Source organism: Melanotaenia boesemani, chromosome 6, assembly GCF_017639745.1.
Source record: "Melanotaenia boesemani isolate fMelBoe1 chromosome 6, fMelBoe1.pri, whole genome shotgun sequence".
In the NCBI taxonomy this organism is placed as follows: domain Eukaryota; kingdom Metazoa; phylum Chordata; class Actinopteri; order Atheriniformes; family Melanotaeniidae; genus Melanotaenia; species Melanotaenia boesemani.
The window spans coordinates 19,575,520-19,601,054 of NC_055687.1; the positions used below are offsets into that span (position 1 = coordinate 19,575,520).

The following is a 25,535-nucleotide window of genomic DNA, read 5'->3' on the forward strand; positions in this document are numbered from 1 at the left end:
GCTTCACTAAACCTGCTGATCCACAAACATGGCCACATATGTGGAACCCCCACAAAATAAACACAAATGTAAGGATGCTTATACCCACAGGTGCACATTTGGTTGCTCGATATTGACTCTGTCTTATCTCCTAATTGGAAAAGCAGATAGACGGAGGGAAAGGCTGAGTGAAAACACACCTAGTAATCAACGCCCGCTCAAAAACTAAAACCCATTTCACGGATCAATGTCCTTTTTCTTTCCTGTCTGTCTCGTGTGCACGTGCGCCCTGCCTGTCAGTCTTGTGTCTATCACACTGAAAACCCTCATTACTGACCTATGTATGTTCCTCTATTGAAACAAAAAGGGGGCAAAGGGAAATGAAGAGCTGAGCTCGCCTGAACTAACCTTGACATACCTTTCATGCTGCTGGATGGATGCACGTCAGTTTCCATCCTACAGACAATTAGCTCTAATGCACACTTAAATAACATTAAAATACTGCTTATAGACCTTTAAAATACACTGCAAATAAACATGTGTTAGGTTATTCATGTAAGGTTTACTTCAGTAAGTCTTTAATTGTTGTGTTGAAGAGGACACAACCGGTTTGCAAAGAAATGATGGCTCTTTAGAAAGGTTATTGCAATCTTGTTGAAAATGTGCGTGAAACAAAAATAGACGGGTAGCCTTTGTTGTCATGTTATTTGATCCCTATTTTGTCCCCGACTTCTTAGACTTAGTGACAGATCTTTTATTAATATTTTAGAGACAATTTTAAGAGTAGATCTAAACAACCTATAATAGAGTAAAAGAATATCTAATCTAGATTCCATTCAAGCTTTCATAAAACTGTAAGGTAATAAACTTCATGCACCACAGTTAAATGTGCTGTAACCTTTAAGGTCTGCTGAAATAGTATCAGAACTTTCTTACATAGATGTATTTCCTGTTCAAACAGGACAGTGAGAGAACAACCTTTAGAGTGAACTAATGGGCCATAAGTCTTGAGCAGAACTGGAGACTCATAAGACAGGCAAACATGGGGCTGTTGAGAGATGTGTATTATATGTACTGGACCTTTAGAAACACCCACTGCTGAAGCAAGACGTCTCCATATAAAACCACTGGCTAGGTTTTAAGTTTATTGTTTATTCAGACTGGAAAATGGTCCAAAATGCAGGGCTTAAAGTACTCTGGTCCTGTGCTGGATCTCCAGGATGCAAAATTCAGTTGGAAATTCAATGTAATTATTCCATGAAAAAAACTGAAAAATTGCTTTAAAAAAAAAAAAAACAACTTTATAACATTAGTTTGTTAGCATTTTTAGCCATGTATTAAGAACCACTGTGAAAGGTCCAGAGAACCACTTGCAGCCCTCACACAATAGACATGAACCAAAGAAAAAACAGAATGCACTGCCCCTCAATCAATCTATGTTGTATACCCGCTTATTCCAGTGCAGGGGGGCTGGAGCTTATCCCAGTAATTGCCAGGCAAGAGGCAGGCTACACCCGGGACAGGACGTGAAAAGACCAGCTCACGCACCCCCAGTTGAAGCTCGAACCAGTAACCTTCTTGTTTGTGAGGTTATAGTGCTCACCACCACGCCACTGTCCAGTCCACAATGGTTCAATGGCTTATAAAATAATCCAAGACCTGTAAACTCATCATCATCTGTATCATTAAAGCTAAACTGATCTTCATCATAGTTTTGGACCAAACCAGAATGTCAAACAGTTAAAAACAGTGTGAAAAAGAAGCAACTGGCACAGCAATACTATAATGGCATTACTATCAAAATAATTATGTCATTTTCTAATGAACTCATTAAACACATGCAAACACACTACAGATTCACTGCTTTTTAAACCAGATTATTAAAAGAAAAATCCTTGCACTCTTTGTTGATATTGATTAAGATTGTTACCTTAACAATTCAGTATGCTAACAGTTTGCTAAAAAATTGTGTGTGTGTGTGGTCTGTTTGCTTCCAGACCACAAACCCCACCATCACCATATTTCCACTGGACTCTTGCTTTCAGGTGTTGTCTGTCCATTTGTTTAATCCTCACCCAGCTCCCATGCGGGCCCAAACATTCCACACCAGAGTTGGCTTTAATCAGCATGAAAACACTCTAAAAACCTCTGCTTTGTCACTGCGTTGTACAGACATTTCTAAAACACATTGCTGAGAGGGAACGCAAGAACCTCTTGATTTGTGGATGTTAGTGCTTTGTGAACATCCAGAAAAGATATTAATGACCAACATTCATCAGTACACATGCCTTCAGTATAATTTCCTGTAACACTAAGATAAATTGATTTATTTGCATCCTAATTAAAGAACAATAACAAAAGATGACATTTAGCTCATACTGCATACAATAAGCATATCATCCTTGCTGTTTTTTAGGAAGTTTAAGTTCCCATGGAAACTTTACGGCCACCACACCCTGACTTTCATCACAGTTTAATAAGACTTGCATATTTTCTTTGTAAGATTACAATTTTCTCTAATCTAAATGCTTCCTATAATTACTCTCTATACACTTTACTTATTGTGATAAAACACTAAGAAATCAATATATTTCTAAACTTCAAACAGAATTGTATTTTTTGAGATAAATCTCCTCTACCCTGACTTATTGCAAACTGTCCTCCTCCATGTTATAATTCATGGATGAACTTTGCTGATAAGTAGGTTTCTTGTGTGACTGATGGTGCAGCTTTCAGGCTTGACACTCAGTTTTTGGTTTTTTAATAAACCCCCCAATGTACTGTCCTAACAGTAGATACCACCTGACAGTTATTTCAGGGACAATGTAATGAGTTCAGTCAGAGAAAGTGACAAGACGGATGATTAGTTTCTTAGAGGCAGCTCACCCTTCCAGACGGACATCAGGGAGTGAGCGATTGAGAGCAATCATATCTGAAGCCATGAGGTTGAACTGGTTGATCTTAAACATCTCCTTCATCTTCTCCTGGTTCTCTTTAGGGATCACCACTGGCTTCCCAGCTTCACCAGGCCCATCCCGCGGTCTGGACAGGGCGTCTATGAGGCAGGCACACAACTGTTTCTTTTCCAGGAAAGATGTTGGATGACATGCTAGATGAAACGTGAATACATAGTAATAAACTCCCACCATATTTCCCAGGCAGTCCTCGTTCCTTCTTGTCATCACACTTGTTGCACTCGCTGAAGTAGAGCAGAATGAACATGTCCAACATCACCCAGACCAGAGAAGTGGCTAAAACCACCTTACAGTAGGCGAACCTCCGCATCCTAAAAATGTAATAAAAGAAAGAGAGAGGAGGAAAGAAATATTGAGCTCTTGCTGAAGTGAGGGATAAGAGTGAGCTGTTAAGATCAGAAACAATTACAGTGTCTTCAAAAGCCATAACTCTCCACTTCTCTCATATTATGCTTTCCACAGCACTGCATCTCACTCCAACCTCTGGCTCTTATGTTGATTATTTATCTGAGCTTCTCAAAATAGTTGCCTCCAAGCACAGAAATCCTGAAAATGATCACAGTGTAAAGTTGGATTTCTGTCTAATATTTTGAAAAAGAAGTAAGTAGATATCAGACTGAGTAGAGATCCACTGCACCAGATGATAGCTTTCTAGCTGGTTGCCATCTGCAGTCGTCAGGTTTAATCAACACTTTATGCAAAGTTAAAATGGACAAATGAGCCAGAAAAGGTGTCTCGCTAAGACGTTTTAAACAAAATGACATAACAGAAATGACTGTATCATCATCCTCAGCAGAATACAAATTAATATTTCCTTTGTACATTTTATATACAAAACCCCTGTGTGTTCAGTGTAGCCAGACTCAAAGGTAGGCACACACACACAAAACACACACACACACACACACACAGAGCAGAAAGAGGAGCTGCGGTGGTAATTGCTTTTCTTTGGCGGTCAGTGAAAGACAAGACAGCCACATTAAAATTCCACTGCTCCCTTTTCCTTCTCTCCTCCAGCACCATCTTGCCTCTCTTTGGCTGATTCTCTGCCTCAATGATCCCTCAGGTTGCAGCAGCACATGCAGAGGAGAGAAAATTAATTTGGCCAGTTATTTCTCTCATACTCCTGGGAGAAAAAAAACTGTGTTTGTGCATATCTAGCTTAGTTTAGTTTGGTTAAGCTTTGCTTAGGCAGCTTGGAGGATGAAGAACTGCAGAGCAGCATTTCTAAATTGACAGGATTCTGGTAACACAGTGAGATGTGCGCAGCAGAAAACCAAGGAGAATAATTCTGTCCAGGTTGGTCTTTTCTCAGATTTCCATCCCTGTGAGTTGCATAGTATTTGCCCTTACAGCATAGTTTGACCTTTGATTTTTTTTTCTCAACTGGTCAAAATGAAGCTGATCCATCTTTGTACTGCATGATCAAAATTGCAAAAGGCCATACATTAAAGATGACACATAATTTTTTTTTACTTCTGTTTGGAGGATTTTCTTCAACAAAAAGAATTTTAATTTTAAAGGACTCTGGGGCCATCTTCATATGCGGCTTTTTTGAGATTTATCTTTAAATTTTCTAAAGCTTTTTACGTCAGGGAATCTTAAGAGCTGTGGTTTAACCTTAGGCTCGCACCTCATGAGGTTGTGTCATGGCTCACCCTTCTGTTGTAGAAGCTATTCATTTTTTATTTTACACTTTTTATCACACTAATCCTACCAAAATACTAAAAGAGCTCTTAAATAATTTTATGATTTTATGGATCAATTCTACAGTAAATGTCACTGCAAGGTAGAAAAAAATACAATATTTTAAGTTCTTAAATAGAAAAATGATGTTCTCAGACAGAGAAATGGACTTGTTTGGGGACATGCCAAGCAATTCTCAGCAATTTTCTAACTTGCAAGATTTTATCACAAGATAAACTAGTACAGCGCATCCACTAATAATTATGCAGTACCACTCTGATTTTTAAAACCTCAAGAATGAAAATAAATAGATAAATTTAGAAATACAATGTATACAAATCAGCAGAATTACAACACGTTTTTGACGAAGTGAATGAAAAAGAAGCATGTTATATCAGATTAAAAATTCCCACATCAGCACTAAGATTAAATAAGATTTTTTTCTTCAAATCTGGTGGTGAACTAACATCTAAAAGTACAACAGTTTATCTCTGATAACCCAAAACTGGCCTGTTTGTATTTATCTTTCCTAGACCATCACCTCTGCAGCTCCTTATTAGGGAGTAGGGCTGCACGATTCTGGGAAAAATGTGAATCACGATTTTTTTGCTTAAAATTGAGATCACGATTCTGTCAGGATTTTTTTATCCACATAATATTTATTGCACAAATAAACTTAAACAAAACAATCTATTGAAAAAAATGTTCAAAAAAAGCTTGTGTTTGCATGAGAGCTTTGTTGGAGCATTTCTTTGGCAGATGCATAGTTGTAGTTCTATCATTTGGAAGAAAGACTATTTCCACAAAAGGTAAAAAAAAAGAGAGAGGCTGATAACATATTCCCCTTATCATATATAAATTAAACAGTTAGATTTCTAAGAACGTAAAGCGTATGCATGGCCATGAAAATATAACTTCAGAATTGGCTTAAAGATTCTTGGCCAAAAATACAAGTCTGTCAACATGTTGGGGCTTCAGTGATGAGCGGTGACATGTCACAATGTTTCCCCCTGTACTGAACAGCCGTTCAGAAGGTGAGCTTGTAGCAGGAATACACAGGTACTAGCTCGGTTCGGGCGGGCGGGTGAATGTCGCCGCTACCTCCTGGTATCTCTTCGTCATCCATTCAACCCCCAGCTGCAGACTGAACTCCGCTTTGCTTTACTCTCGTCTCGCTCGCTTTTTTGAAAACCCAGCTAACTGCAGGTGGGCTTGCTCCACTGAAGTAATAACGCTTTACCATTGGTTAGGGGGTGGGGAGGCAGCGGTAGTGCTGCGTTTGAGGGCGCTTTAAAAAATTCGGGGAAAAAATCGAAACGTTTATTTGTGACGCAGCAGTGATTAAAAATGCTTCAGAATCGTTGTTGTTAGAAATGAGATCACGTGTATGTGTGGATCGAGATCGAGATTTTTTAACGATTAATCGTGCAGCCCTATTAGGGAGTATCAAAAAAACTGAAATGTCAGCCCATTTAGCATGAAAATACATCATTTTAAACCTAAACAAAGTTTAAGAGACTGTAAATAAATGTGGACCACTTACTAGTTTTAAAATCTGTTGAAAATACAGAAAAACTGTCCAAAAAACAGAAACACAAAAAGTGCTTCTGTTAAAATAGTTTTAGTTGCTGAGCAGTGCTGCACGTTCACACCACTGACTGTAGTTCAAGTATACACACACACACACACACACACACACACACACACACACACACACACACACACACACAGAAGTGTGCAGTGTAATCCATGCAGAGGGGATGAAGTGACAGCTTAGTGCTATGACAAATTGCAGTGCTGTATGATATGATAGGAAATGTCTTCATATCTCCCTCCTTTGCCGTTTTTTCGCTGCTATTCATCTTCTGTGTTTTTCTGTTTTCAACAGTAGAACACCCAATAATGGAGGGTTCTCAGACTTTGTTGATATACAAAGACAGTCTGGTTTTGCTTTACATAACAATTAGAACTGTTGTGAGAAAACAGTATATTCCTATAAAATAACAATTTGGAAAATTCCCTGTTCTTCATGGACATCCTGAGAATCAGATTGCTAAACTAACTGGTCTGATCCTATCAAAATTCTTGAAATTCCAGGAGCAGTGGGACGCTTGAAATTCAGTCTGCCCTTGCTCTCTAATCTTTTTCCTATCTGTTACTTTGACCACTGCTGGATTGTACGCGCCTCACTTGACCTCTCTGCAATAACACCACACCATGCTGACAACACAGCAGAAGCTTGCCTGTATGTCTTGCCAAACACCCAAAACTGGTCTTAGACAGATGCCAAAATGGAAGCATTCCATCTCAGAGATACACAAACATATTTCTGTTCACATATTCATGTCAAAATGCTTTCTGAAAGATGTCAACTGGTTTCCTTGGATGCTATTAGTTTATAGAGATTGTAGAAGTAGTAAACATCAGTGTTTCAAGCAGTAGCAGAGATGATTTATATGTATGTACACTGAATAAAAGCATGTACACATTCTAGTTCCCATTGCTGTCTCTGAGCAATGCCTCTTAACTCACTGTTTTTCTAATCAGGCATGGCAGAGGACACCTAAGGTCTCCTCTGTACTCACGCCAGCCTCAGGCTCTGCTTCTGTGTGTGTGATTTGCATGTGTGTGAGTGCGTCTCAGTTAAGTTTACATTTCTTTGAAGTCTCTTTTTAACAGCCAGGCTCCATCTGACATTAAACAGACATATAATTCCACATCCCTCCATCACCACACTTCCTAATCCGTCAACACATCACGGTCCCTCCATCTTTTTTTCTATCTCTATGCTGAGCATCCTGCACGTCCTTTCCCAGCCAACCCACCCCCACTCCCCTATTCCTTTCTTAGTGAAGTTGTCTTTCAAGAGCGGTTGCCATCACTACTTCCCTACAAGAACACAATTTCCTCCTTCACATCCTTCTCTGTGTCTTTCTTCATCTTCCCCTCCTCTCATCCTCTCTAAAGGCTTAATCCCTCTTTAGAGATTGCGCAACCACTGTTTCTCATAACCACTTGAAAAAACTCAGCAAGAGGATCCAGAGTTTCACTTTCTTCACAATTTATGACCGAGACTGTGGAGCCTCCCTTCTGGGGATTTTATGTTTATATGTATCAAAGAAAATTAGGAGGAAGGGAGGGAGAAAGTATTTGTATGGTTGCACATGAAAGAAGAGGATTTGCATGTTTGTGCTGCAAAGTCATATAAAAAACAGCTGGCATCGTTTATGTGTTTATTCTAACTAGAACATTGGTTTTTATTTATTTATTTAACAAAACCAAATGCCTTTTATTTTAGTCTAATTCTTTCTGAAGCATCTTTAACAAGAAAACCAGCAGTGGTGCAATTCCAGTTTGCAAGATGTCCTTGGGTCATACGAACTTGATAAGCTCAATGGTTTCCAAGACAACACAGAGGGGAGTGTTGATTTTCTGAGCAGTCGTAGTGTCTTTGAATTGGAGCAGAACAAGGCACGGCCTAATATACGGGGAGTGAAATGGAACAAGGTGGCCTGAAGCTCCATCTCTGCGGTGTGGCTTAGATACACACCCGAATGTGGCAAAACGGCTGAGGTCATTTATTTCAGATCATAACCTTGATTGCAAAACACGATATGATTCCACAGAGGAAGTAAAACAAGACGAAGACTGTGGCAGGATGTGGGATGGTAACACATGATCCGTACGTTCATGTGACAGTGAAAGAGACGGATAATGTTATGATAAAAGATAAAAAAAATAACATAATAGGAGATGACTTCATGTTTGCTATATCACTGTTGAATAGTGGTGTAACAATACAATCTACCCCAATACATCAAGTCAGTGATCAAACCAAACAGAAGTTTTTACTCTATAAAAACAAACTAAAAATATTGAACAGTGATCATTTGAAGGACAAGTTTTGGAAAGAACTTGTGGATTTCTTTACGTTTGCTTTGTTTAACAACCACAAATATCTATTTTAACTTCATGAGGAAAATGCAGATTAATATAAGTGAGGTATGTAAGTATGATAAAAATCATATTATAAAGATATTTTCCTGAAGACCCTTAATAGGAGGAAAGTTTAAACTATATCCTGCTTCAATGTACACAAATAAAAATCTATTTTATTTTCTTTTAAACTATGTAAAATTTTAAAGCTTAATACACCAAATGTGGCCCAGTCTTCTATTTTTAACAGGTTGTTTTTCATTTAAATGTCTAATTGAATATTCATGAATTTGAATGTCAAATATTTTAGTTGCTCTTTTTGAGTCATCTTTTATCAGTCACTGGATCCTTAATCAAATCTGATGTAATTAAAATTGGATTATGTCAGAATTTGTGATATTGGCAAACATTTGATCATGAACCACTTAACTGATTTAATATTGTGTCGTAATCAAACCTGATGTACACCCCTGTTGCTGTTGATCCCCTGAACTTACACATTTGGATGCTGGCACACCAATTCTGACTTCTGCAGTACACTTGTAACTCTTAAATTATTATTATTATTATTTCTTTTAATAAACTTTGAGTCTAATCAGTGCCCCACACCGGAGTGTTTGTTATTAAAGAGGTATCAGTTAAATCATGTCACTTTACCTGCACAAAAGGAACGTTTTCCTGAAAGACTAGAGTTTGTAAAACCTGCAATAACAGAATAATTCCCACTTAGGGCTGTAACGATTATTTAATTAATAATGAATCAGAAATATTCTTCAATATCTTCACTTTTCATAAAAGATCATGTCTGAATCATAACAGCACATCAGCTCAACTTACGCTCGGAACGAAAACAAAGTAATTTGATATGGATCATCCTGCAGCATCCTTTAAATGTGTAAGGCCGGAAAACTGCCAGAATCTCCACGAATAAGGACTATAAAGTGGTTTTTGTTGGATTCAGTTTACCACCGTAAGAAGGCACCTCCATGCTCAAAAAATGGCCAAATTTGAATTTTTAATATAATACAAGTTAATGCAAAAGAAAAAGAAAATGTGTTAATCCCACCGATTAATATATTTTCATTAACACATTCAGTTTAACAGCCTTAATTAAAACTTAAAGACCTGTTCATGTGATTTTACACATTTATAGTGTTGGGAAATTAATTAACGCAGAGTAATTGTGATAATTATAAAATAGGGATTGTTTCTTGGACCACAATAGTACCAAGAAAATCTGTAAACGTGACATTCCTCTGCACAGTGATGAAAAAAGACCAACTAATTTTAATCACATTAATTATTTTAAAAGTGCAAGAGAGACAAACATAGCTTAGGTATATATATATGTAAAAAAACACTAATGGCCAAAACAATCAATGCAGCACTATTCTTTTGCTGCATTTATCAATACCATTTTGGGGGGCTTAGTGTAAAAAAAAAAAGGTAAAGAGTAAAACAGAGAGAACTGCCAACGGCAGCGCAAAAGTCACAGCTGAAATTGATTACCAATGCAAAACTTGGCTCAGGAGCAAAGTGGAATTACACACTTCAATCTCCAATCACTGGGGCATTTTTGGCCAAAATCAATACACATTACTGTCACAGCTGGTGTTCCTATAATGGCTGGAGAAAGCGCAGCTGCCTGTCCACACCAGAAAACCAGACATACTCACAGGAACACAGTGCATCCATGATAAGTAAATGAATAACAATAGAGAGGAAGCCGCATGAACCACTACTTCATTCCTCTTAGTTTGTCTGATGCCAGTGTGCTTTTTTTTTTTCTTTTTTCATCTCACACATGCAATGGTTGAGTGGAAGCTTTGGAGACAGGCACAAATAATACAACTGACACAATTAACACACCCTCATATAACGTGTGCTAATCAGTGCTGACACGTGCTCACACACTTACACCCTGATTGAATCATTACACCTACAGCTTGAACTGTTTGACCCTGCAGGTTTCTGTGTTTGGTGCTGCCTGTTTGACAGCTGCTCCACTCTACTTCTCTTACAGCTGCTACTCTTCTACTGTTTCTACAATGCCTTTTGCCAACCAGGCAGGATTTACAGGGGCCTGGCATCACATCAGGGTTTTCCTGCTTACTAACCACTTCAACAGTCTTGGCTGACTTTTGCCAGAACATAAAAAGGTGCAAAATGTTAAGGACATTACATTATGGTATTATTTTATTTACCATGTAAGACTTTCCTCCAAATTGCAACCTTGTTAATTTGTGGCTATTAATGTCAAAGTCTATTAAAGCAATGTTTCTAAAATGGACAATACTTTTTAACCTGAACATGACATTTTTACCCTTGCAGTCATGCATAATTTATAAAAGCGCACAATGTTTTCCAAACCAGGGAATAATTAGTGGTTAAAATTCATGTCTATGCAATATAAAAATCAATTTGCAGTTACAAGTTCACTTAACACTTGATCCAAGGTCACATGCCAATAGGTAGACATAAACATAGCTAAACTTTTAATGTGGTCTTCCTGGCACCTGATTGAAAATATGTGTTATCCAGCAACACAATATTTCACTGCTGCTAATCTCCATCTTTTCACTATAATGAATGACAGGGCAATACTGTGTTAATGGGCCACTTGCAAACATTTAAAGTATGACCCAAATGTAATTCTTTTATAGCTTAATTTTCTGTTGTTTTATTGTGGGACAGGTGGTCCTGAGATTGTGTGTGTGTTGACGTGTGTGTAATGTTTATGTTTTAATGTATGTATATAGGTTTATATCTGCAAATGCATAAATATGTTTACATATTCTTATCATGAATTTTTATCTTTTGTTCTTCATTTTATCATTTACTTTATGTTTTTAGGTGACAGCACTCTGGTACAATGCTGTTTGTTTTAAATGTGCTTTATAAATAAACTGGATTGGAGAATTACTGTGGTGGTATGGCACTTGAGGGTGTCTACGTGTGCTCAAAAGTAGTTCAAATATTTAAAATAAAGTACCAAAACACAAAACTGATGTAAGAGATTGTTAAAAATTACAGGGCAGAGAGGTGCTGAATGTTGACAGTAGGCAGATAGCGAGACCACATCTGTCAGTAATGATAAGATCATATTCACTCTCATGCTGTAATCTCAGGCTATGACCGCTTGCCTAAAACATCTATATATATATATATATATATATATATATATATATATATATATATATATATATATATATATATATATATATATATATAAACTTCACCATATTATCCCTTTGGGTTTTCTAAAAATTTCTAGCATTACACACAACTGTTCACCAAATTAAAACAGCCTGTAGCCATTCCTTCAAATGTTTAGCCCACACTTATGTTGATTATGTTGCAACATTAACACTCTCCAAAATGTAGACTTAGAACACTCAACTGCATGTTGAATTAAAAAAATGACTATGAGCTCCCTCATCAACCTTGTGATGATAATCCCACAGTATATTCACACATTAATTATGCAAAATAATAAGATTGTTGCAAATCAACATCAAGCTGTTCATGTGCTACATCAACAAGCCGTAGAATAAAACATGCGACAAACTGTAACCAACAGCAGGCACCGTCCTCACAATTTGCCTTCAACAGTGGTGCTCAAACAGCATATTGATTTTTATCTGGTTCATTAACATTCACTGCCAATCTATTTACCGAAACTTGGGCTTCAAAAACCACATATTAATGACAGGGGCTAATAGAGAGGATCCTACCACACGCAACAAATATGCTCAAAACACATGAGCACATTGCCACACACTGTATGCTCAGCTGTGTTGTGTATTCTGTGCTACATGTGCTTCATGCAGTCCTGAGCATACAGTAAACAATAGAATTAGAGCCACTCTGTTAAAAAATTCATTTAATTTTATATTAGTCAAGGACAATGAGACCAATATCTATACAACTACTAGCTGATACTATCATGCAGTGTATCTTGTTTATAAATTATATATGGAGGAGTTTAATTCAAATGGTAATATTTCATCTTTTTTTTTTTTATTCTTGAACATGATTAGTTACTAGAACAATTTAATGTCCTCAACTAAAAAACACACTTTAACATGTATTACTCCCTGTATAACAAAAGCGATCTATAGCTAATCTTCCATCACTGCATGTGAACACAAGCCTGCAGCTGAAAAATCTCCTTGGCTAAAAGCTGCAATGGAAGCACAACCTCTGTGCTCTGTTTAAACATGTTGCCTCACTTCATGGCTAAATGATTTTTATACACATACCTTTCTAAGTGGTTCAGGGGGGCTCTGGTCAGAAGTGCAGAGTGCTCCACCAGCAGAGAGGGCGGAGCCTCAGGGATCCCACTTCCTCCTTTGCTTGTCACTCAAACATGCTCCTTGAAGGAGAAGAAAGATAGACATAGAATAAGTTGATATCTGCCGCATTATCATAAAATCTGAGTCTCTAAATCACAAAGTATGAGCTCTTCTTGGTGTGTGAATCATCACAGTCAAACATGTCTAAACATTGGACTTTGGAAAGTGGCTAGTCATTTATAAATTCAGTCAAATTCTAACTTTTTGTATTGGGTAATAAATCCATCATCCTCACTCTTTTCCCACCCGTCCAAAGGTCAAACCCAACTAAAGACATTCTGCCAGCTTTGAAGCAGGATAAAAAGAATGCAAAGCAGATGACGGTTGGGTAGACGGAAATGGGGATGGACAACTGACGAATTCCCAGAACTGCTCACTTCACTCGATTAATCTGCTATTTTTGAAAAATCCACAGAGATGAGATGAGAGTGAAAATGACTCGGTGTGGGCTTATGTGTATGTCTGTCCTTCAATCTGGCCCTTGGCCTACTTTAAAGCCAAGTCATCATCCTAGTCTACTGGGACTTCATATCACTGCATATATTATGTGACTGTATTAAGTTTGTGTTACAAAAAAAGCCATTCCATAAATCTATTCTTGTCAGCACACCCACTCCTGCATTAGTGACTGTGAGGAGGGTGTACTGCAGTGCAGGTATACATCAGCTTAAGAACAATTCTGGCCACCAAAGCTGTTGCTTTCCTCCTGGGTGAGTCATCATTTCTCATCTCTTCCACACTTTTCACTCTTTTCTCCAAAATCTTTACAAAGTTTGAGTAGAATGTAATTTATTTGCAAATTGAAAGCAAGACAAGCAACAGCTTATTTAGTCACCAGATTTCCCTGACAGTCACAAAATAAACCTACTGAACCACAGACAACACTTTAGTGCAAATAGCAAATCATGTCTGCCATGCAAACCGCTTCCTCTTCTTGTGCTTTCCACCTGCTACATGCTATATGAGCTGTATATGCTACCACAACCACAACGAGCAAGAAAAGCAGCCCCCAGACAGATACAGTGAGAAGTCCCGTTCTCATACCACTGGTTTCTTATATGTATTTAAAATAATTATAAAAAAAAGGCTTTCTTTTTAATCCACCACATTTCTTCCTTGTAATTTGTGTCTGTTACTACCTTCTCTTCCTAGCTCAGGGGCTTGTGAAGCTAAATCAGTGACCGATCAACTTCAACCCCACTTGAACCTGGGTTAAGCAGTCCTCTTATAAAATCAATTCTTTGACAGTTTACCTTCTAAACCACAAAATGATCTGAAGGTTATCCCTGCTACTGTCAGACTTTATTTTACAACTATGATGGCTTTCGTCACATTAAAGTATGATGTTGCAAAATTAATTTATTCTGAACTAAGACTAGGCGATAAAATGATCTCAAAATGACCTGTCAACAAAATGAGGAAGAGAACTGAGCACAAATGTTGAAGTGGCGAGACTAAAACTGAACTCGTTAGCTTTCCAAACTGTCCAAGTAGTTGACAAAAAAAGGCCCACTTTGTCAGTCATAAGGAAGTGGTTTGGATTCGGGAAGAATTAGGAATAGGTTAGTACAATGTGAAAACTTTTGTTTTTGACTGGTGAAGGCCAAAATGGGAAACAACTAATTTGTTTAACCCCAGTGAATACGCAGACAGCATGAAAATGTAGACCGATGCTACTCAGTGCACCACTTCTTGCAGTGCAAGCATCAGAAAAGCATCACCTCATCATTTGTGGCACCACACCACATGAAATTCAAAACAAAGTAACGAGATTACCACATCAGTTTTATTTTTCATAGCAAAAGACATGATGCCCCTGGCGGTCATTATTAGTATAAGTGAAATCATTATCAAACTATATCATGTTCACTGATCAATAAAGAAAATAATATTGTGATTATATCACCTAACCCTATGTTGAGCTTCTGTGAGAGACCTACACTTGTGTTAACATTTACAGTGCGAGGCGTTTGCTGGAAGCTGGGTTTCTATAACTGTCTCAAACAATGACATCTGAAAACAAGTGAATGACTGTAACTCTGTTTTTACAAGTATGTGGGGTTTTAATGTTGGACATCAATCCCATTTATCGAAGCTGCTGCCCCACAAAAAAAGAGGTAAGATGTTAGAAAGGGTTGTGTGTTAGCTGACCTGCGTTTATGCATGGACAGTCAGAGTTTTTATATTAAGAAAATAATAGCAGAATATTGTTTAATCTGATTCAGTCCGTCACATTTTGCATTTGTGTTCAACAAGGTTGCAATCTTTCAGCAAAGCAGTACATCATGTAAGCACATAATCACAATTCTTAGTTTGCGATGACAAGATGTGTAGTTAGATTCCTGGGCAGCTGCAAACCAGGCTGCAGTGAAGATAAGGTTTATGCTGTGGTGTAGGGTACATAGCTACCCTGCAGACTCTGTGTCAATCACGCATTGAGGCATAAATTCGGCTTAACAGATAAGACACCTGGATGTGTAATACAGACCAAGTGAGTGAGGCTGAAGCTGCCTAAACTGTGTTTTGTTAGGTGAACATCACATTACATAGGTAAACACTGCACTGGCACAAGTATCCAGAGAGCAGTCAGAAATTCAAACTTCGAACTCTCTGATGTAGGATAAGCGAAAAGGTGTGTGCGGACCAAACAAATACTTTCAACTATCAATTGAAAAATAGCTGATTTAGGACAATGGTCAGACACTGTGTGAGCACATCCTAAACAACGTGCAAACTAATCCTACAAATCTGAATATGGTTTTCAATACAACTGACTAAGGATGGGTATCGCCACTAATTTCCTGGTTGATTCCATTTTGATTAAATCCGATTTGATATCAATTCATTTACAGATATTAATGTAATGCCAGTTTTTCTGGAATATTAAAGACATTCTTAGATAACATTTTTTTTTTTATAGAGAACACACAGCAACATCGCCACACAAAGAACTGTGGGATTGATTCGCCATTTTAGTGGCTCTCATCTTTTAAATCTGTCTTATTCACAATTTTAGATGATTACTTCATCTTTTCTCTAAGTAGTAAAATCAGCTGCAGCAGCTCTAATGATCAGCTCACAAAAAGAAATTGACCAGCAGATTTTCATCCTACATTTCAATCTTGGTGGTACGGCTGCAACTAATGACTATTCTGATAGTCGATTAGTTGCCGACTATTAAAATGACTAGTCGACCAATCAGATTATGTGTCTCATGATGATTATAAATGACATCTTGTATGAGGTTGTTATGAAAGTCCGCCGTGCTTCCTCTTTAAATGTTCAAGCATTGCAGACATACTTGCATGGTACGCAAGGTTCACTTTACAAATCTCGCATGCATTTCATTTATTTTATAAGTTTAACGTAAAGTTAGCCCAGACTTTTGACATCCTCTGTTGCAGTTTTGCTCCCTAGTCCGCCGCCATATTTTTCCACTGGTGGACTTTATTGCGCATGTGCAACTCTCAGCAGATATAATAGTCGACGGCTAAATTCGTTGTCGACTATTTTCATTGTTAACTATTGTCGACAACGTCGACTAATCGCTGCAGCCCTACTTGTCGGTAGTGCAGTGATAAAGAGATCACGGAGAACTGGACTTTTGCTGAAATTTTTCCAGGTGATGTGCTTCTGGCTGACCGTGGTTTGGATATAAAGAACTATATGAGCTTTATGTGAGCTGAAGTAAAGATGACTTGGATGATGAGAGAACAGGTGAGGTGGTGCACCTGAGAATTCATGAAGAAAGGGTTACTGCATTTTAAATGAAATGGTACAGATCTGGATAAAACTCCCATGTGCGGATGAGAACATCTTTTTCCTCCACCAGGTTGTTCTCTGGTTAACTTGAGTCTCAGTTTTGTTCTGTCAGACGATCAGTCAAAACATTCAGAACTGTTTCCTCTTTCCAGACGTTTCAGAGTGGATCCATCAGATTAGGGCTGAGCGATATGACCTCAAATCAATATCACGATTAATTGAACACGTTACCTCAATTAAAGTTAATTAGTGATTATTTTAATTTTTTTTAGCCCTCATAGCTAGCCGAATGTTTTTGTGACAAATGTTAATAAGGGAGCACACACAGTTTGATTATATATGGTCACTTAATGAATATTTTAAAAAATATATTTAAGACCTTATGAGCAAGATTAAATCAATTATTGGTTCTGTCAGTTTCAATTCATTTTTGACTAACTGCCCAGCCCTACATTAGATCCAGTAAATGTTTTTGTATATTTTATTGTTTTGTCATAAATTAATATACTCCCTCATATTTTTACTGCATCTTACTGCATTTTTACTGCATATTGCAGATGAACAGGTAATATATTTGATTTAAGAATCATAATACCAGAACTATAAATATTTAATTAACGTTCAATTGATCATTGTGATGTTGTTGCAGCCGACAGTTTATAGACTTGCATATCTTCCATCTATCTGGTTGTAAAATGGCTGCATGAGCATTTAATGATTAGTAGTTTTTAAATTCATGACACGTAGAAACTTACACTAAACACAAGGTAAGTACCGATGTCTGTGAATAAAACAGGTGGAAAAACATCTAAACCTAAAACTGAACTTCATTCACTCTTCAGTCGCTTGCAAATTATTAATTTGTGTTTCATTATCGTAACAACTCTTCACCCGTTCTCTTCACCTCTCTCAGTGAGGATATTTCTTTTCAGCATGTTTTAGACGTGTTTTTAACATAGTTTACTAATGAGAAATCTGAAAGCGCAGACATAAACAGTAGCCCCGTTCCTCCAAAAGACCGGACAAGGTCACAGCAGCTTCACATGGGCATTCTCTATAAAACATGACCATCAAAATCAGATTTTTGGGAACAATCACATAATTTTAATAATCTGATCTGACGCATCTACATTTTGCTGTCGTTGTGTACATTTACCAGTCAGTGTTTTCCCAGGCTTACAGCCAGAAATCCCATGATTTATAACACAGGACAGAAAATAGTTCAAATAAGCCTGTGACATTACTACAATGGAAGATTCAGCTTGTTTAGCTGTTCCCACGATGGACAGGTCGCTCTGGAGGAGGAGCGATTCTACGGCTGCTCTTCACTGGAGCTAGAGTTGGAAGAACTTTTTAAAAAATTGGCACGATCTGAGTTTTGGGTTTTGGTTTGTCTGGTCTTGTCAAGTTTAGTTCTGTTTTCCTTGTCTTATTTTGGAGGTTTCCCCTGTGTGTTCTGCTTTGCTTTCTGCTTCCTGTCATTAGTGAACTTTGATTGAGCAAACTCATTTCTTGTTAGTTCTCCTCTGTGTATATTTACCCCTCAGTCAACATTTGTTCTCTGCCAATTCATTGTAGTCTTCATAACTGTTGTGTTTCCCGGTTCATCGTCCTCAGTAAAACCTTGATTCCTTACCGGTCTGCCTCCTGCCTAGTAAGCCTGCACTTGGGTCCTCACCTCATCCTTGCTGCAACCCTGACAAAACCTCTCATATTTTTGTCTGATTTTCAGCTGGTCATGTTTTCTGATACGTGCTGTCTGTCTGCTGAAGGAAGTGAAATCACCTGTGTTTGCATGCATTGTCTATGTGTGTGGCATCAGGACAGAACTCTGCTGTGAACACAGAACAGCTGTGAAATGCTGTCATGTAGATCAGATAAACAACTTCAGACCATTTAACTGTTCTGTTTTTTTTTAATAAAAAGACTTGTAAACCTGTTCTAGATGAAATGAGACTTTAAATGACTTCTGTTGTGACTTGGTATTGTAAAGAAAAACAAGGTCAAAATAAATTAACTTGACCTTGCAGTGAGGGCGGTGGGTACATTTGTGGGTACATTTGTGATGATGTCACCTCCTGTTATTTTTAAAGCATTTGGCATTTGTTAAACATGGTGGAACCCATGGTTAGGTGTTAGCTGCTAATGTGAGAATAAACTGCTAAATAGTTTAAACCAATGTAATCCAATGGTGAAAGAGAAAAGTCTGAATTTGGCATTATCTCTGAGAGAAGCTGATTTTTGAGAGACGCAACAAAAGCAACCTTTTAATTGTATATGCTAAGATCTCTCCGAGCATTGGTGAATCACGTAGTAGTGTCACTGTTGTCACCAGAAAAGCAAATGTATAAAAAGAAATATTGATCTTTGAGTTTTATCAATCGATATAAGATTTATTACATTTGAATCAATATCAAATTAATGAATCAATCTTTTTTAACCCAGCTCTAAGAGTTGAATTAATGCAAAATCAGGAATTTTGTAAAGTCATACACAGTTGCCGTGGAAATTGGCTCATGTAGACCAATCTAGATTGGTTTACAAGAGCTTTTTTTAAAAGTCTTAAGTCCTCAGATTAAGATTATAACAATTAAGGGGTTACACCCCAATAGTGGACTAAGCTGTTCAGAAAAATCTTAGCCAGTAAATTTACATTAGTGTGTAAACTGGGGGTGGGTGCACATGGTACTGTCCAATGTCCTTTTTGCCTACACTCATATTTTCACTTAGTACATCAGAAAAAAAAGAATGCCTTAATTTTCCTCTTTCTTACATTTAATCTGCCCTCACATTTACTTGGTTATATTAGCTGCTGCTAAATTTGGTTCACTGCTGCTCTCACACACTATTTAACCAGATGATGTTCTAAAAAACCTTTACTGGGGGCCTGGCTGGTTCAAATCGAATGTTAAAGACTTGTATGTTCTCACATCCAGCTTCTGAGGAAAATATCTGGAGCATTTCAAGATGGCAGTGGAGGCATGAAAACATATATTTATTTCAAATTTGGGGGAAAATCATTAGTGTTATGTACTAAAGTTACCCTGAGATTAGGTATCATAATTAAAATAGAAACACAAACAGCTGGTGCATCCCTAATACTCTTAGCACATTCTTTGCCATCACTTCCTTTAGTTCTCCTCCATACTTCTCTTCCCTCCAGCTGAGACCAGCTGTGCACCCAAGCTGAAACTGGAGCATGGTAGCCAAAAGGTTGGGTCCAAATCATCCCAGTCTATCCTTTCTGTCTCTAACCCTACAACACACTCCCTGTTATTAATCCATAACATCTAACAGTCTTTTCTTTTACGCAGGCCTCATTCCATACAGCCAGGTCAACATACTGTAGTTCCTGTTGTAAATCGAAAACACCAGTGACTATGACAGAATTAACAAATCTGGAGGTGAAGAGGGGCTCGTTGGCAGGCAAATGAAGAAATCTCTGTAAGCAAGCCTAAATACTTTCTGTTGTGGACAGGCTTATGCTTGTTTGACAATTTGATATTATTTGTGGCAAGCAAAATTAGAAGGGCAATGAGGCTTCAAAGCGGGGCTGGAGTTGAACAAGGTTGGGAGACTTTGAAAAAACTTTTGATCTGGACAATTTGAAAGTTAGTGTGGGTTGAACAAAATCTGGGAAAGAGTCAAATCACACTTTCACAATTCCCTAAGTTCAGCGTTAACACCCTGTGACCAACCATGAAATCTCTCTTTCTAAAGACTGCCAGAGAAAGACACAGGGAAGACACCCTCTAAAGGAAAAAAAGGCATCTTCTCTTAAGCCTGTGTAATTGCTTTCTTTGAGAAAGTGTTTGTATGTGTGTGTGTGTGTGTGTGTGTGTGTATGCCTGTGTTTGGTTCCCAGCCAGGCTTTCTGTATGTGTTATGTGACTCTGTTTGTAGCATATGCTGTAACAGAGGGAGTCCAAAGATGACATCTTTGGTCTTAGCAACAACAAACAACACCGTGCCAATCCTGGGCCAACTCCACCTCCCTTCTCTGCCTCCTCCTCCTCCCAGCCATCTCTTCAACCTCCTGCTCTGTAAAATATCTCATATGTCCAATGGTGTGGGAAAGTAAAGTCCAGGAAGGTCTGCTGCAGTCTGTGCATGTACAAACATCAAATCCAAGCTGAAAAGGGACTAGAGGAAAGGCAACAAATAATGACAATAACCCAATCTCAGGCAACTGTAGTCATAGCTCAACATTTTCTGACAGCTTTCCAGGGGAAGCCCAAGGAGGAAAAACAGGAATGCCAAGAATAGAGCTTGTAGAAAATAGGTATGAAGCAGATGGCTTTGACTCCCTTGACACTCCACAATGTCACACTTATCTTGGATGAAACAGCTCACATAACAAGCCTGTTTAGTTTTCCACAATAATGACATGTGCTGGGAACTGGGTGCCTGTCCATTTCTAGATATTTAGTATGTGCTAGCAGAGGGAGGAAGAGGATGAATGAGGGAACAAAAGACAGACAGAAAAGGACAGATGAAACAGGAGAGTAAGAGGCAAAAAGACAGAGATCTGGTTCCTGTTTATAGAGGACACAGGAAACAGAGCAGCAGGCCACAGGACCACTGTTAACAAGCATGGTTGTAACAACAATAACATACAGATACACTCTCTACCTTCCCTCCTCTGTGTCCTGAGTGATTACATGGGCAAGATTTAGCTGAAAACTCATTTATCTCTCTCTGTGTCCCTTGCTGACATCTGGACACTTGTGATTTGCTCTTGGGTCTCTTTTCTGGCCAGCAGCCGTGTTAACAAGATCAAACTTTAGTGAATGCATGCCCTCAGCTGTGTGTTCAAACGCTCCCAGCAGCATTCCCAATCCAGGTCAAACTTCCAAGTAATTCTATGTTGCATGCAATCCTCTCTACATGTGGATTTGTGGAAAAGTTAAACACATCTTAAAAAAAAAAAGAAAAAATTTAAGCTACACACACTGCAGTAACATAACCGATCGGAACTTCATTTTCTGCATATAATTCTGCTTGATTTTACATATGATAAAACTACAGAAGAAACTCTTTGGAATAACTTCTAGACAACTGCTGAACCATTTTGAAATTACATGGTTTTATGTTTTAAGTTACCAGAGATGTAAAATAAAAAATATTTACATAATGGGCCCGCTTTAGTTTTATGATGCATTCCTCGTTTTCCTCTACACACACTCAATAAAACACTCTGCAAAAAAGTTCTGTGTCAACAGATAGATAATTTAACTCCAAATATGCTGGACTGTATATGTTGAAGGCTGAAAAAAATGTAAAGCCTTTTCCAAGTTGTGTTTTTCAACAGTGCTTTTGGCACCTCGAACAACCACCAAAACTCACAAATATTCCACACTTTCAACTACTAACCTCAGTTATTTCTGACATAAGCATGTCTAAGTGAGCCCACCATTTCCAGAGATGGAAGCATGGGAATGAGGAAGACCTAAAAGAACCTGGGTTTCAAAATTTGTTTCTATCTCTGGGCAGTATACTGGTTTATACAGAAAACTTTTTTTTGGCGATATGAATTTGTCTTAAACACAAGCACTAGTTTAAATAGCTAAAGTATTTAAACAGTATTTGAAGAACGGCACATTGGGACACTATTTGAGACTAGCTCCTTTTCATTGCTGCACTGCTAAACATGCAGCAGAGCCACTGTGTTACTGGAGATGTTGAGGGGTGAAAATGGACGTAGAAAGTTAAGAAGGTGATGTTGTAGCAGACGGCGAAGCTGAGCTTGATAACACAGAATAATGTTTGCCAAAAAACAGGAGTAGTATTTGTTATCTGGAGAGACTTTGGTTTTAAAAGAGTTACTACATTTTCCTTCAAGCTGAAGCTAAAGAACACAAGTTAAATGTCACTTGTAGTTTTCTTGAGGTTCTGCCAATGGAAAAAAGCAAGTTATGGATTGAGATAACCAACACTATCACAATCCATATACCCAAAGATATGGTTCTACTAAGGCTAGGTACACACAAAAAGACTTTTAATCTGATGAGATTTTTTTTTATCTTTTCAAGACCTCACACGTGAAGATAAAAAATCAGGCATTTAACAGTGCTGATCATATTGTGAGTGGTGTGGTCCGATAATCTCTTCGCAGAACAACACACACATAACGATGCTGTCCCGCAACTGATCTACAATCTAGTCCTCTGAGGCAGAAATCTCACGTGACCAAACGTGATCTAACAAAAACGAAGAACAACCATGGCAACAACCGGGAAACACAACATCCAGCATGGAAGAGGATCTACAAGAAGAGGGAATGATGGTGGTCTTGCAACTATTGTTAACAGAAAAATCCAGAACTAATAAATACAACAGACTGCAGACAGCGTGAACACGGACTTTATATCCTTCCTTGCTTTCCAGTCAGCTCGCTCTCTGATTGGCTACATTCCGTTCCGCGTCACAATCCACAGAATCATAATTCAGGAGTCGTCGGCTTTCCTCACACACGTGAAGACATTTGGTCATAATTATTCAACATATTCAATACTTTCGATTGTCGGCCACGACCCGTTTTAGAGCCCATTGTCGGGACGAATTCACTCTTAACACACCTCAAACCAAATAATAATTTTAATAATTAAATTATTTACTTTTAAGACATTATGTTTTAGCTGTTATCCATCATTGGGAGTTAGTCTCATAAAGTAAACCTGCCTATCAGTTTTTAAGCTTTGTACCACATTATCCTAAATAAATTTACCTCTACTAGCCCAATGAAAATGTTTAAATTAAATTATATAAAAGAAAAACCACACCACTCAACAGCAAATTGGCTGTAACAAAATGTTCAATAAATAACTGAACAACATCTAAATACAAATCTGAAGATGATTATACATCCAGATACACACATTTCCTAGCAAAGCTAGTCCTGTCAATATTTCACTTAAGCAGCTCTGTCAAGAGATCAATAGACCATGTCCCCACACACAAACACACACATACACCCCTTGTCACACTACATGAACTTCAATGAGCTTTCATTGTGTGCTCTAAATTCTCAGTAATGACTTGGACTTAGTGACTGCAGGTAAATTCCACTATGAGCTCCAGGCATGACTAATCTGGCCATCCTCTTTCAAAATCTAGTCTTATTAAGAAGTCACACAGATTTTTATTTCTTTCTTATTTTTATCCTATTATGACGCCATATAGCTAATGCTTTAAGACTAGCTCCACACACAACCCTTTGATATTAGTTTTATTTTAAGTTTTTATGTTTTTGCTTTTCCAACCAAGCAGTTAAGGTACCAAAAAGTCAAGTTACAAGCACAGGTTAGGCCTAGCTTTAATTTCAATGTCAACATGTTTTAGTCAGACTTGCCCCCCCTCAAAAAAACATGGGCAGTATGCTGCTGTTATTTCTTGCTGGCCTGCATCGCTGTAGATTCTTTGACCTCTGGCAGATTACACTGCACTATATACAACATACAAAAACACATACATTCCCATGATATGAGCACAGTGCATCGGACATTACTGGCCTTTAGAAATACAGTTTCTGATGGGCTAACATAAACACACCCACACTTACTGAGAAAAACAATGAATGTGTTGTTCTGCAGTCCATCAGCCAGGAGTAACTGTTGATATGGCCGTCAGTGTGACCGGGCCAGAACAGCTCTACTCAAAGAGTCCTTAGACACACAAATACACAGACACTCAGAGTAGCAGCCTGGTAGCAGATAAGACCTAGAGATAAATGGTTGTGCAGATGTATGCTGTAACTTTGTCAGGCCAAGCTGAAGGCATAAAGCTAGCTGTGAAACAGAGACAGAGCAGAGATATCCTTAGCTGGGCCTGTCCTTTCTGTCTCAACTCCCATTTGGTTCTCATCTTGTACTGATACTCTTCTGTTTGGGATATAAATTTGGCAGTCAGTAGGGCCACACAATATATCAAAAATTTACCTTCATCGTGATATTACCCCGTGTGATATACATATTGCAAAGATGGCCTAAACTGCAATAGCTAATACTGTTTACGTTTGTGTGTTGTTCCAAATGCAGCTGTACTTTCTTGCGCTGCGTGCGTCAGTGGCCAATCAAATGGACTTTTACTGTCATAAATGCACGCCCCTTCTCCCTTGTTTGGCAAACCGTAGAGCACATGGATGAGGGTCACGATGGCGGAAGGTTGTGAGAAAAGGGGAGAGAAAGTGTTTATAGAACTTGTGGCCATAAAAACAGCGCTTCAGCAATTTGGAGCTACTTCGGTTAACAGAAAGATGACTCGCTACAAACACCGGTACTCTGCAGGACATGTTGAACACTTGTGGCAACCACCAGGGGACGAATATTCGCTCTCACCTACAGTATAACCGCAAAGAACTTTATGAAGAGCTCCTCAAATGCTACGCTGGTAAAAACGATGCTACTAACTGTGAGTCACGCAAAATCTCAAAAGTTCAACAGACATTCGTCTGTCATCAAAGTGGCATAAAGAAATAACAGAGGCCATTACACAGCATGTGGACGGCATGGCTCAGTGGGTTGAGTGGTCGTCCTGCAGCCCAAAGGTAAAGCGCTTTGGATAAAAGCACAATATAAGTACAGACCATTTACCATTTACATGTTATTTAGCCTAAGACATGATGCCTATTAACACAGTGAGCAAAGAGGGCTTTGTAAGTTTGATAAAAAAAAAACTGGGCCGAAGATACAGCATCCCATCACGGAACTATTTTTCACATGTCGCCATTCCAGAAATGTACGAAACATGTTGATAAACGGTTCAGTCCAAACTGCGTCAAGTTGGCTACTATGCTAGAACTACAGACCTCTGGTCCAGTCGCACGGCAGAGCCCTACATGAGT

At 38.2% G+C, this 25,535-nt stretch overlaps 1 protein-coding gene across 2 annotated transcripts in view; it reads right to left on the minus strand.

Annotated features, from left to right (window-relative positions):
• The window catches only part of galnt1 (UDP-N-acetyl-alpha-D-galactosamine:polypeptide N-acetylgalactosaminyltransferase 1), a 50,927-nt gene that overhangs the window by 15,679 nt on the left and 9,713 nt on the right, over nt 1-25,535 (minus strand). For both annotated transcript variants that reach the window (XM_041988222.1, XM_041988221.1), the window contains exons 2-4: nt 12,839-12,951; nt 3,126-3,265; nt 2,866-3,034 (exon numbers count right to left, since the gene is read on the minus strand). In XM_041988222.1, coding sequence (XP_041844156.1) covers nt 2,866-3,034; nt 3,126-3,264 — 308 coding nt within the window. In that variant the 5' untranslated portion in view covers nt 3,265; nt 12,839-12,951. The remainder of the gene's footprint in view (nt 1-2,865; nt 3,035-3,125; nt 3,266-12,838; nt 12,952-25,535) is intronic.